This window comes from Parus major, chromosome Z (genome assembly GCF_001522545.3).
Source record: "Parus major isolate Abel chromosome Z, Parus_major1.1, whole genome shotgun sequence".
NCBI classification, from domain to species: domain Eukaryota; kingdom Metazoa; phylum Chordata; class Aves; order Passeriformes; family Paridae; genus Parus; species Parus major.
In genome coordinates, this window is record NC_031799.1 from 42,861,961 (window position 1) to 42,875,564 (window position 13,604).

The window sequence follows — 13,604 nt, forward strand, 5'->3', positions numbered from 1 at the left end:
TATTGTCTGTCAGGCAGAATTCTGTGTGAAAAGGAGGGACTTGCTCCCTTGTTTCAAAGGGCAGCAGCTTGAGGGGGTGGAGAGAACTATTGTTTGTGCCATGTCTAGGAGCCCTTCTAGCAGGGAATTTTAATTAGAAAATGGTCTGAACAAAATATTTGTCTTGGAGTGTGGGGATTGATTGGATCTGTCCTTGCACTCTTTGGATCAGCTTCTAGGAGGGCAGATTAAACATCAAGAGCAAGGACAACTATTTAGAAACACTTAGGGAGCCAGGTCTGATGTCTGGGAGAAGAAATAGTTTAGTAACCCTTCACATTTGACGTATTTACTTCCAGAGGTGAAAAAGATCAGTTCTGCATGTAAACTGTAAAGATGCTGATGCCAAAGACGAAACAAAATTCCTTGCTCAAGATGTTTCAAAATAATATGTAGAAATGTATTTGCAAATGCAATCTCTCTTTAAGATGGTTAACACTTCATATGTTCATGGGAGTTAGCTGCACTTCCTATTTGAGTACCTTTGCTCATTGTGTTAGGGAGTTTATGGTGACTTTAGCTGAAGCAGCTGCCTTTTTGCTGAGCAAAAATGAGCTGTTTTAGCTAAGATACCAAAACCTCCTCAAGGGATCCCTTTGAATTTGAATCTTTGAATTGAACACTCAAACTGTCACATCTGAAATGCAGCCTTGGCCATTTGGGTGAGGAATCATTGAATTCAAAAACCTTCATGAACATATGTAATAAACAAAAATGCTTGCATGACAGTTTTCATTCATGTTCCATGATGCCGGTGTCCTGTGCCTGAACCTGTGGAGCCATATTGAGTGGCACCAGGCTGCAGGCAAAGGCAGTGGTGAGTAGTGAGGAAATGAAAGTACACTTGAATCAGTCAAGCTGGACATTTTGCACTCGGGCTTTTGCTGTTCTCACAGCTGTCTTCCATTATATCAGTGTGTCATATGCTTTTAGGCATCAGAAAATAGAGGCCCCTTCTGTAGGAGACACATAGTAGCTGTTGCTTAGCATCCAGAATTTTTCTCCAGATGTTGGCACATCTAAAACATGCACAGTGCTACAGATGGGTCACACAAAGGGTCAGGTTTACCTCCCATGGTAAGGCCAAAGAGTTTTGAGTGTGCTTTCCTTGGGTTAACTTGCACTGAATTGTTCCAGCACACTGCTGCTTTCAGCATTGTTGCTGGCTGGCTTTACCAGCTGTCTTAGTCTTTGGTTATCTGTCACAAAAGTGACAGACCAGTGCAAAGTGAGCAAAAGTGGCAGATGGTCTTGACTCTGTTATTGTCTCTGAAAACAGGACAGTTGGAGCACAGCATCTGAAGTTGTTCTGAGACACAGTTGATGAGCAGTTACAAATAGGTGTCTCAGCAGCTCTGCTTTCCCTGTTTAGTGCATGTGTCTGTTCTGGACAACACAGTAAGAATATCCAAGTTAATGTAACCATCCAAGTCAAGAAATCAGATAAAATTTTAGAAAACTCTTAAAAAAGGGATAGAGAACCAGCTGATACTATACAAAACCCTTTGATACGGAACACAGATCTAGGCTCTTGTTCTCTGAAAAGGGTTAGTAGAACTGGAATAAAGTTGAGACGTCCAGTTAGGACACAGAGAAGTATAATGGCTTTCACAAAAGGAACAAGGGAATAGGCTGAGACTGTTCAGCTTGCAGAAGAGATGAGTTCGTGATATGACAAAGACCTATAGAGTTGAGTGGCAAGAAGTGGCATGAAGAAGAGGTAGGGATTGAATGTTCACTGTCTCTTGCAGTAAAAACAAAAAACAAAACCACATGGCACCAAATGGAGCTAACCATAGCCAGATAAGGAGAGAGAAAAGGTTCTTTCCTGTGATGTTGGATGTTAAATATTTGCAGATGTTATAAATTTACGAGTTTACCATAGGACAAATTAATTGAGGGTTAGGAAATAGAAATTCCCTGAGCTGAAAATAAATGGAAGTTGGCTGGTTACTTAGAGGAAGTATCTTAGATTCTTGCCTTTGTCTTATTCCTTCATAACACCCACTTACTGTCACCATCAAAGAGGTGATGTTCTGACATCTCAAGAAGGGGGCTCTCAAAGCAACCACACAGTGTAGCATGCAAACAGTGCTCATGCAGGTGGGTTGCTTTTCCTGTTGTGGTGATCTTGGCCATGCCTGAGTATGGCAACATTAATGCAGTGAGTATCTCAGGCTGAGGGCAGGGCGTTTTTGTTTGTGACATGTTGCAGGTGTATTGTCTGGGTTATGCCACTCAAATGAGTCTAGAGGTACTAATAGTTCTAGCTGGTTGTATGTTGTCCCCTCAGGCCTGGTGTCAGGTCAGCTGGCCAGGAGAAGGCTCCTTGCTGCATGCAAAACTTATGCTGTGATTCAGGCTCTTGGCTGCAGCAGGGCTTGTTTCCAAGGATTTCCTGGGAATGCTGTTGACAGTGGGGCAAGGAGTTTCTGGGGCAGGGATAAGTGATGCCAGTCTGGGAGGTCAAACTGGCTGCCTGGTGTAAATCAGTGGAGGCTTGGTGGAATTGTGCCAGACGACATTGCTGTGGCCTGTGTCTCATCCAGTTTGTGACCCATGAGCTGCAGTCACTTGATGTTATTCCTTTAATTCCTATTCTGATTCCAAGTACCCCACCCCACCTGTCCTTCTGAGGGTACTCCACTGGAATGTAATCCATTGTGCAACCAGGAGGATAAGCAGCTTCCATGTTAGAGGGCAGGGAGGCCAGGAGCCACCCACAGGACTGGAAGAGAATACGCAAGAGTAAAGAACTTGGCAAGGATATATTCCAAGTACTTGCACAGAAGAGACTTCCCTCTACAGTCTCCCACTGTGGTGGTGGGGAAATGTTTGCCCTGGTTCTTACCCTCGATGTTGTGTTCAAGGGGATTCTCATCTGTTAAAAAAATCTGTTCTGTGGCTTGAAGGTGCATGTAAAGAACTTTTCCTTTTACTAATCCTGTTTGATGCTTCCTTCCATTCTTTTCTCTACCCTTCCCCTCCAGCTGCTGAGTATGAAGAGCTGGAGTGACATGAGGCAAGAGGTGATGTTCCTGACCAATGTGAATGCCTCAAACTCCTCTACGCAGATCTATCAGGCTGTGTCACGCATCGTGTGCGGCCATCCTGAAGGTGGAGGGCTCAAAATTAAATCCCTCAACTGGTATGAAGATAACAATTACAAAGCACTGTTTGGAGGGAACAGCACTGAAGATGATGTGATTAACTTCTATGATAACTCCACAAGTAAGTGTAACAATGGTATGGTCTGAGGTCCCATCTACTTCATGATCATCATCACTAGCGTTTTCCAGGCTTCCACAGATGAAAGCAGGTGGTCCTGAGGGACATATTCGCTGTTGTTTTAGAAAGGCATGCACATACTACTCCTGCATATGCCCTTAATGCCAGTAAGTTATCAACTTTGAGAGTCTCCCAAAGACCTTCTGTAGAGTCCACAGAAAGCTGTGCAGTGGACCTACTTTAATGAGAGAGGGAGCACTGTCATGTGCAACCTCTGGAAATCTGACCTTTTCTAGACAAATTTTGTTTGTGCCGTGCGTTGGAGCTGTGGGAGTGTTGCAGAACTAGTGCTGTGGCTCTTAGTATTGTAGGCTGCCTGGATGCTCCTTGTTCACTGGGCAGACAGTGCAGGCTTGGGCTAAAAGGGGTTTTTTGTGGGGCTTTGTGGTAAAGGAGGGGGTTTGTGTCTGAAAAATGCTTTGCTTTCAGCTTTGATTGTTCTTGAAGCTCTAAGCCTTCTGCAGTTGCCACTGTGCTGTTCAGCTGCTCATCTTTGCACTCTTCCTCAGCACCCTACTGCAATGAGCTCATGAAGAACCTGGAATCTAGCCCGCTTTCCAGGATTATCTGGAGGGCATTGAAACCCTTGCTCATTGGGAAGATCTTGTACACTCCAGATACACCAGCTGTAAGGAAGGTCATGTCTGAGGTAACTCTACCCCTGTTCTCTGATAATGTAGCATTAACTATGTCCCCTGACTGTGCAGCTGATCCTCTCTAGCTAAACTGGACCCAAACACAAGGCTAGAAAGGATTGCCTGCAAAAGCACAGCCTCTCTAATCTCTCACCTCCCATGTACTTACTGTTGAAGGCTCAATGCACCCTCTCAGCCCATGATGGGTCTCTGCCAGCTTTTGGAAATAACCTTCCTCTTCTCTTTGTGACAGGTGAACAGGACATTCCAGGAGCTGGGTGTGTTTCGTGACCTCGGGGGAATGTGGGAGGAGATAAGCCCAAAAATTTGGACATTTATGGAAAGTAGTCAGGAAATGGATCTCATTCGGGTCAGTATGCTGTCCTTGCCAGAACCACCACTGTTGTTTTTTGTAATAAGTGATGAAATATTTATTTTAGATGGTGCTGAATTGGGCAGATAAATATTATGGATGGGACCTCTTCTTGAAAGAGATCTTGATTGTACTTGATCTTGCTTGGCATTCCTTCTTTCATGTAACAGTCTCCTGCAACCAGGAGCAGTGCACATTTAACACTCAATTCTAATCTGCCTCTACTGGAAAATGTATTGTTTTGTCCACAGTGTTGCCCTAATGTGTCATGAGCACTTCACCATGGTTCCTCAGGTGTAGCTCTGAGGGGTGGTTCTTTGCACCCTGTGTCTTTGGAAGCGCAGTGATGTAAAACTGGCATCAAGAAACAGAGGGACCACTGTAGTTTTTTTCAGCCGCCTCTGCAACACAGTTGGTTGGATATCACAGTGCACTTTCTTGTATACAGAGGCTTCCCCAGGTTTTATAAACCTTGAAATTCATTCCTTTTTTACCCCAGTGTAATGCTCTGCTGAATAATCTGTGACGTGCCCTGTGGTACTTCTCCATCAACATGACGTACTGAAGCATCAGAGACAGTTGAACAGATTGTTGCAAAGTTCAGGCAGAAAGTTGAGGTCCAAAACATTGATTTGCAGTGATGTCCTCGGATAATGTTCCTCCTATATATGTGTATATATATATATGTATATATATGTAAAATAAAAACTTTTTTTTTTTTTTTTTACATTTTTTCTGAGCCTTGTGCTTTTATGTTTTTTTATTTTATGTTACTTGTTCACCCTGTTGCCTCTGGTAGTTAATTATTGATCTTCCCAGCAATCTGGTCTTCTCTGTACCAGTGTAGTAACAGGAGTCCCTTTGTTGTCACCTGTTGACATTCACACGAGCAGGAGTACTTCATTGTCAGGGCCTTGGCAGCTCCCAGACAGCATCCCCTTCAGTTGCCATGCTTCTGGGTTGACCAGCCATCACCTCTCAGCTTTCTGGGTTGTACAATCAGTTTGGTATATTTCTTCCTGCTGACGGAGAGGAAGGTGCCTTGCTTGCCCATCCCTGCCCCTTCTAGCTTGATGCTAATGTGCCTGTGAACTTCAGGAAGGGTGATGTGTGCCCCTAGGTTTAAGGAGCTTTAATGTTGGACTTGAACAAGATGAGGTTGAGCCATTTTCCTGAAGGCATGGTGGCAGAAGTTAACCTTGGAGACCAAATAAGAAGAGAGCACAGCACATCCAATTCCTGTTTGCTTGGATTTCCTTTTTGTATGTTTTCCTTTGCTGGCTTGGTCTGTTCTGTTTTTCCAGTTTGCAAAGCTGTTTTTGTAACTGTTTGACCTACTACTTTCTGGTTTTCTGGTAACAGCAGAGTACGGAGAAGCTCTTCACCTCTCTTTCATTTTTGTTGTGGCAAAAAATCCACTTCTTATTCTTAATCACAAGGATTCTTTCCATTTTCTATCTTGTGCACGTTTTTCTTTTTATCTCCCTGACTTCAGTTCAACTGTATCCTTTACAATTACTGTTCCCTTCCTGCCTGGCCTTATATTGTCTGCCCAGTGGACTGGTTTTTACTTCAGAGCAGTAGTGCTAGGAACTGTGTATACAGTAGCCTGTCCTCAAAAAGCTACCAGTTAAACTGGGTGAAGAAAGCACTGTCCCAGACAGGAGGAAAAAGGCAGGACATCATTGCTGTACAGGACTGCTTCAGCCAGCCCTGGTGGCACAAAAACAAAACATGAAAATCACTTGGCCTCTGGTGCTGGTGTTTCTGCTCACAACAGTGACTATTGAGCCATGCCTCAGTCGCTTTCCATCCCAGCCAGGAGGAGAGATTTTTCTGGGAGAAGTGAGCAGAGCTAGGCAACTAGAATTAGCCAAATGGATTTCTGCTGAGGAAGCATCTCCCTCTTCCCTGGTTTGCATGTGTGGGGTGCAGAGCTGTGCACAGCTCTCTGCTGCCCTCTCCTTGGGAGAGGGGTGGCAGGACATGGAGGCAGCCAGCCAGCCTGCAAAGCACGCCGAAATGGTGTAGCTGTGCCGAGGGAGGCACATCCTTCTCAAAGGGAAGGTGAGGGGAAGGATGCCACTGTGCTGATCCTCTCAGTATGACAGAGGGCCTTTACCTGCACCTTTTTGACAGCTGTTTCTGTGTAGTGCTTTTTTTCATTATGAGAGAGGAATCTAACATTACTTCTCACGACTATTTCTTCTTTGGAAACAAAATACTTGCAGACGTTGCTGAAAAGCAAAGCCCTCTGGGACCCGCACTTGCCAGCTTCCAACTGGACAGTGGAGGATGTTGCCCGTTTCCTGTCAAACAGTCCAGAGGAATTTGAGACAGAAAATGCCTCTGTGTACACCTGGGTGGATGCCTTCAATGAGACAGACCGGGCTATCCAAACCATCTCCCGCTTCATGGAGGTGAGATCCTGTTAGTGTGGACAAGGTGCTGGGGGAGGGCAGCTGCTTGATCTCCACTCATGCAGTTGGGTGTTCTGGAAAGGGAAGATAGGTGTTCCTCCATCCATTTGCTGGATACAATCAGGCATTAATAGAGATGAGTAGCATGTGAGAAAATTATCTGTTCTTCAGATGCCAGTATAGATGCAGGAACCTAACCTTAGGCCTTGTTTTTGAAGTTCTTGCTTCCATCACTGTGTGTGGTTTCCTGCCCTTCTGTTACTGGGTGACTGAAAGCTGCCACTGTCTCCAGCAGTGTAGCAGCTCAAACTTCAGTCTGGGGTTTAGCTGGGGACTGTGGTGAAGCTAGCAGCTGCTTTAAACTGAGGTAGCGAAATGAGTTGTACTTTTTGCTTCAGCAGCTTGGGAGATGAGTGCAAACAGAAGCAGGCTGTGGCTTGTTAAGGGCCTGGTCCAAAGCCTTAGAGATCTCTCCACTGATGTCTAGAGGCTTTGAATCAGCCTTGATTTATTGGTAACAGATAGAATAAGACTATATGTGGAAATTGATACTTGGATGAGATCCTGTAGGTAATACTGCAGTGCTGTCTAACCTCCTGTACAGAAAATTGTTTTTGGGGGTATTTCTCAGTGATATATATTTGACTGGTAGGTGACTGTCAAGCAGGAAGCAATGACAATTCTTGCAACATGCTGGGCTACAACAAACCATTGCAAAAGAGTCTGATGCTGTTGTCATTTTCTTGGGTGTGACATTACCATTGGAGTGTTCTTTCCCTCCGCCCCACAACTAAACAAAGTATGTTATTATTTGGCAGTGTATCCCATAAATGTTTCCAATTCTGTCCCTGTCTAGTGTGTCAACTTGGACAAACTGGAGCCTGTGCCCACAGAAGTCCGGCTCATTAACAAGTCATTGGAGCTTCTGGATGAAAGGAGGTTCTGGGCTGGCATAGTCTTCACTGAAATAGCTCCTGACAGCACAGACCTTCCTCAACATGTGAAATACAAGATACGCATGGACATTGATAATGTGGAAAGGACCAACAAGATCAAGGATGGGTGAGCCCTGACATCCTTATGTTTTTTCTTACCAAGGATGGGGTGAGGAGGATTTTTAATGGAAAGGTCTTGTTCCCTTGGTGCAGGTACTGGGATCCTGGTCCCCGTGCTGACCCCTTCGAGGACATGCGCTATGTCTGGGGAGGCTTTGTCTATCTGCAGGATGTGGTAGAGCAAGCCATCATCAGGGTTCAGACAGGCACGGAGAAGAAGACAGGAGTTTATGTGCAGCAGATGCCCTACCCATGTTACGTGGATGACATGTATGTATGCAGGCTGCTTCAAAAGCTCCCAGGAGAAGGAGCTTGGGAGGCATGGGCTTTTGTCATTCCTCAGGCATGGTTTATGTGAGGAGTGAAGAGGCAACCTCCACAGTGTTCCTAATCCCTAGAATTAGGGCACTCACATGGAGGATTTATAATAGGTAATGACTTAGATTCCTACCCAGGAGAGGGACTGTGAGTACTGGAGTTGAACATACAAGTGCCTTCCTGAGGTGTGACCACATCCCCACACCTGATGCAAGCAAATATAGCACTGGGAAAAAAAAGCAGACAGATAGGCACAGTAGAGGGGAAAGGAGGCAACTGAGAGCAGTCCCCACGTGAGGCAGCTTTTCACCCTGCACTTCCACTGAGTGACAATTGCAGCTCCAGCTCCCACTCATAATTAGCAATGTGCTCTAAACCCATCTGCCTCACCTCACGGTGAGACACAGATCCTGTGTCAGGCTTTGCACATCAGCTGCTTTGTGCAGTGATGCCTTTAGCTGCCACCTTGCTCTGATAGCCCTTGAAGTGGTATCTGAAGTTGCAGTGATCTATCTCACTCAGTTCTCCTGGCCCCTTTCCTTCATTTTCTCAGATTTCTGCGCGTCATGAGCCGCTCCATGCCTCTCTTCATGACACTAGCTTGGATCTACTCAGTGGCTGTGATAATTAAGGGCATTGTGTATGAGAAGGAAGCCCGGCTGAAAGAAACAATGAGGATTATGGGACTTGACAATGGCATCCTTTGGTTAAGCTGGTTCATTAGCAGCCTTGTCCCTCTCCTGATGAGTGCAGGATTGCTGGTGCTGATCCTGAAGGTGAGTTGCCTGGTTTGACCTGTGGCAGCAGACTCTAGAGCCTTTAGAGCCTGCTAAGGAGTGGTCTGCACTGACACACTGGGGAGGAGTTTGCGGGTGTGTGTTCACTAGTCACTTTTTGGAAACTGGATTTTGGAACAAGACTGTGTGGCCGAAAACAGCATGAGGGAATGTTGTAGATTCAGGTCTCTTGAAAAGATGCTTCTTGTACTGCCTCACTTCTGGGAAGGCTGTTGTGCAAATTGCAGTCCTGTGTCCTCCGAGCAGCACTTCTCCAGAGCTGTCTCTAACAAAGGTACCTTGGAGAGCCTGTTCAAAACCTGATGCACTTGTTGTTCTCCTGCCAGATGGGGAATCTGCTGCCTTACAGCGATCCTAGCGTGGTGTTCATTTTCCTCACAATCTTCGGTGTTGTGACTATCCTCCAGTGCTTTCTCATCAGCACCGTGTTCTCCAGGGCCAACCTGGCAGCTGCCTGTGGGGGCATTGTCTACTTCACACTGTACCTGCCTTATGTACTGTGTGTTGCCTGGCAGGACCACATCAGCTTCTCACTCAAGATTTTTGCGGTGAGTCTTGATGAAACTCTCCTGGGTACTATTGCATGGGGGGAAGTGGCAAAGTGGGGTTAGTTTGCAGTGTAAGAGTCTATCAGGGTTGGGCTTCATAAAGAGGTTTACTCAACCTGGTAGAAGCTGCTGGGAGGGTTTTGTTGGCTTTGGTAGTAGAAGTAATGCAGCTGGACTAAGCTGCTTTGATCTCTGTATGCGGTGATACTGTACCACCAGACATGCAGGCTGAAGGAAATGCCTGCCTTTCCTCTGCACGCCACTTCTTACCTGTCTGGAGAAGGGTGACTGTTAGCAACCTGCTCCCTTGCAGAAAAAGCCAAAGAGTAAGGAGAAAAACAAGCAATTCTGGATGGAGGTCCAGTAGAGATTTTAGGCCTCTTGGAACATAGACCAAATCTGCCACTCCATATCTGCCAATACAATGACAGTTCTTGGAAATTTGACTTTTCATATGGACAATGTCCCTTAGCCTTGTGCTACAACTGAGATGCCTAGTTGGAGAGTAGATGCAAAAAACTCAGTGTTTGTTCATGCCTCCCATTTTCAGAGCCTGCTGTCTCCAGTAGCCTTTGGTTTCGGTTGCGAGTACTTTGCACTGTTTGAGGAGCAGGGAGTTGGTGTTCAGTGGGACAACTTCTTTGAGAGCCCATTGGAAGAAGATGGCTTTAGCATCACCACATCAGCCGTCATGATGCTGTTTGATACCTTCCTGTATGGAGTCATGACCTGGTACATTGAATCTGTCTTCCCAGGTGAGGTCTGCTTCTGAGGGATAATCATGTCTTAAGGCTTTTAAATAAATCCTTTTCATTTACTAAGCTGCAAATTTGGCCCATTTTTAAGCAGAGCCATATAAAGGTCATGGAGCAATACCAGCCACAGAGCAAGGTTGTTGCTTGCTGCTAGCAGTGAGTGTTGCCCAGCACCAGAGGCATGATCCCATTTTGGTCATGGCTGTTCTAACCCCAGAAGCTTTGCTATACTTCATTTGTTGCCTCCTCTAAAGTTCATAGACTGTGCTGCAAGAGAGAAGTTAAGAGTATCAGTACCACATGTGCTACTTAGCACCTTTCAGCACAGGATTTTTAACCCTAAAGTGAAGTTAGGGGTCTCTTACACAGAGTCTGTCAGTGTCTTCATATAGAAAGATTTCTTAGTCCTGCCTCGTCTGGAGACTTACTGGGGTTGGAGTACTTCCATTCTTGTCTTGAAAACTAATAAAAGAAAAGGGACCTATGCACTCAGGCTCATGTAATGCTTTTCTTTTTAGGCCAGTATGGGATTCCCAGACCCTGGTACTTTCCTTTCACAAAGTCCTATTGGTTTGGGGAGGAACCACAGGACAGGCAGCACCGCCATCCTGACCAAAAGGGATCTTCAGAAGGTAAGTGCTGGACACAGAGCCTTTCTGAAGTGGAGTGTTCAGGTCTGCCTTTTTTGGACTCTGTAATGAGTCCAAGGACAGCAGGAGCAGTACTGGCATGGATAGGTGAAATTTGTTACCCTTTTGGTATCACAATTTTGGTATGCTGATCAGGTGGGTGCATCCAGATAAACCTAAGGTACTTTGCCCACCTGAATACAGCTGGGTACTCTAGGCTCATGGAGTTGGGAAGGCCTTGTATTTTTGCTTACCCTGATAACACTGGAGATCTCCAGCTCCCAAATTAGCCCAGGAGAGAGAAAATAGCTAGACGACAACTTTTGTGGAAAATTCCGGTCTGTGAGAAAGAAATGTGGCCTGTTCTTCATCTAGCTCATTTCTTCACAGGCTTGGGAGAATGTGATGTCTATTAAAACTCCCATGCAAGTTTTGTTAAAACCTATCATGTCTCTCTGCTTTGTTGTGTTTTCTTCCAGTCTGCAAGGAAGAAGAGCCAGTGCATCTGAGTCTTGGTGTTTCCATCCAGAACCTGGTCAAGGTTTACCGTGATGGCAAGAAAGTTGCTGTAGATGGTCTCACACTTAACTTCTATGAAGGACAGATCACCTCCTTTCTGGGACATAATGGAGCAGGGAAAACCACTACCATGTAAGAAAAAAATAATGCTTTAAGACAGTAGGGAAGTGACTGAATATTGCAACTCCTATCCATACCTAGCAGAGGTAGCCATAGAACTGCAGTGTGCAAGCTGGTGCACTGCCAGAGTGCCTCTGCTGATTTAGTCTAGTTGTGCTGCTGCCTTACAGGTACATGGGACTGGAACCACAGGGGGTTCAGGTTGAGGCTGGGTCAAATGAATCTGTAGGCAGAATTTTGTAATTATGTCATTTGTGATTCTGACTTAACACTGAAAGAAAGCAAGTTGGTACTGAAAGAACTAGAAGCTTTTAGAGGGGAAAAAAAAAAATCTTCCAGCAGCAATATGAGTGTTCTTTGATCACCCCCGGAGCTTATTTGTGCTTTGGTTTATTTAAAATCCATTAGTGAGATGTTATTCAGGCTACTTTCTTGATATGGGATTTCCCCAGGGGTTCCATCCACTCTTAATTCAGCCACTCACTAGTGGCTGATCTGTTTCCTAGAGCCTGCTAATCTGTTCTATTTTTCTTTCAGGTCCATTTTGACTGGCTTGTTCCCCCCAACCTCAGGTACAGCCTTCATCCTGGGCAAAGATATCCGCTCTGAGCTTAGCACCATCAGGCAGAACCTGGGTGTATGTCCCCAACACAATGTGCTGTTTGACTTGTGAGTATTATCTGGGAGACGCAGGGCTGGTGCTATCCAACAGAAATTTGGGTTCCCTAGGATACAGCAGTGGGCTTTCAGCTTTGACAGGCCTTTTTCCGTGTGTGCATGGTGAGAGACAATAGGGTGGTGTGTGGGATTGGTACAGGAACACTCTGTTTATTAGCACATTCCTAAGTGCCTGGGAATGATCAGCAAGGGCTTATACTTTCATCTTTTGTGTCTGTTAATAATCTACTCCACTCAGCTAGGCCAAGTGTTTTCACAGTGCCTAGGGATTTGGGTTGTTTGTGGTACTGTCAAGCACCCTTAAAAAAGGATTATTTACATGGGTGCTGAATAGAGCCACACCCTGAAGTCAGGCCCAGGCTGAGTGTACCCAGTCTGTGGCTCCTTCCTGAAACCTCAGCCCTAAAAGATGTTTTTCTGAGCAAACAGAAATGCCTGCAGTAATGCTAATCAAAGGGACTAATCCCAGCATGGTGCACTGAGCTGTGCCCTGAGGCCGCATTTGTTCCCTAGGCTGACTGTGGAGGAACACATCTGGTTCTATGCTCGGCTCAAAGGGCTGCCGGAGAAGAAGGTGAAAGAGGAGATGGAGCAGATGGCAACAGATGTTGGTTTGCCTCACAAACTGAAAGCTAGGACAAGCAGGCTCTCTGGTAGGTTCAGATCTTTTACATTTCTCAGCCTCAGAAACACTCCACTGCCTTTTGCAGAGGCTGTGTTATGGACCTTGATGGGATCTTGCAATTATATATAGACTACTATACAATTAAGCATTTAAGGAAATCAAATATTTAGTAAGTACTTAATCTGTGTATCTTAAGAAACATCACAATCTTGCACAGTCTTAAGCTATCTAATGGCCATAACAAGTCACACAGTTTCTCTGAGTATTTTGTACTTGTTTCCATCATGACATAGTTCAGCTGCATTTGCTGTGTGTTGTCCAAAGCTTACTAATATATTTGGGGTTTATGAATTTAAGCGAGTGTGGCTTGGACCATAGTCTCCGAGTCTCTTGATATTTGTGAACCATATGTGCATTCCTTATGCTGACTTCAATTGGTGACCTGGAGTGTCCTTCTCCTTTGCTCAGGAGGGGCTGAATTCCTGTATCAGTCTGTACCAGATACCAGAGGGGCTGAGATGCCTTTGTCTTACTCAAGTGTCAGTACAGACTGCACATTTGACTTTGGGGAGGGAGAGCAGGTGACCATGGTTGACTTTAGTACTGAGGAATGCAATATAATTCCTTGCTTTTGCCTCTGGAACACTTCTGTGGAAAGGGAGTCTCATTATTTCTGTAGCTCAAGTTCTGGAGACCTGTGTTTCAGATCCTCAAATATGTTTAGGCTTCCAAGCTGATGATTTGCTACCCCTGGTGCTGAGACAGTATAATTCACTTAAGGAAAGGCATGCAAGGTGTGGCTCCC

The 13,604-nt window shown here is 45.3% G+C and overlaps 1 protein-coding gene across 5 annotated transcripts in view; it reads left to right on the forward strand.

Annotated features, from left to right (window-relative positions):
• Window positions 1–13,604, forward strand: part of ABCA1 (ATP binding cassette subfamily A member 1) — a 92,150-nt gene that overhangs the window by 57,691 nt on the left and 20,855 nt on the right. For all 5 annotated transcript variants that reach the window (XM_015652476.3, XM_015652475.3, XM_015652478.3 and 2 more), the window contains 13 exons: window positions 3,030–3,270; window positions 3,837–3,976; window positions 4,216–4,332; window positions 6,567–6,755; window positions 7,612–7,817; window positions 7,904–8,080; window positions 8,682–8,904; window positions 9,252–9,473; window positions 10,024–10,228; window positions 10,747–10,860; window positions 11,337–11,508; window positions 12,034–12,165; window positions 12,688–12,827. In XM_015652476.3, the coding sequence (XP_015507962.1) occupies window positions 3,030–3,270; window positions 3,837–3,976; window positions 4,216–4,332; window positions 6,567–6,755; window positions 7,612–7,817; window positions 7,904–8,080; window positions 8,682–8,904; window positions 9,252–9,473; window positions 10,024–10,228; window positions 10,747–10,860; window positions 11,337–11,508; window positions 12,034–12,165; window positions 12,688–12,827 (2,278 nt within the window). The remainder of the gene's footprint in view (window positions 1–3,029; window positions 3,271–3,836; window positions 3,977–4,215; window positions 4,333–6,566; window positions 6,756–7,611; window positions 7,818–7,903; window positions 8,081–8,681; window positions 8,905–9,251; window positions 9,474–10,023; window positions 10,229–10,746; window positions 10,861–11,336; window positions 11,509–12,033; window positions 12,166–12,687; window positions 12,828–13,604) is intronic.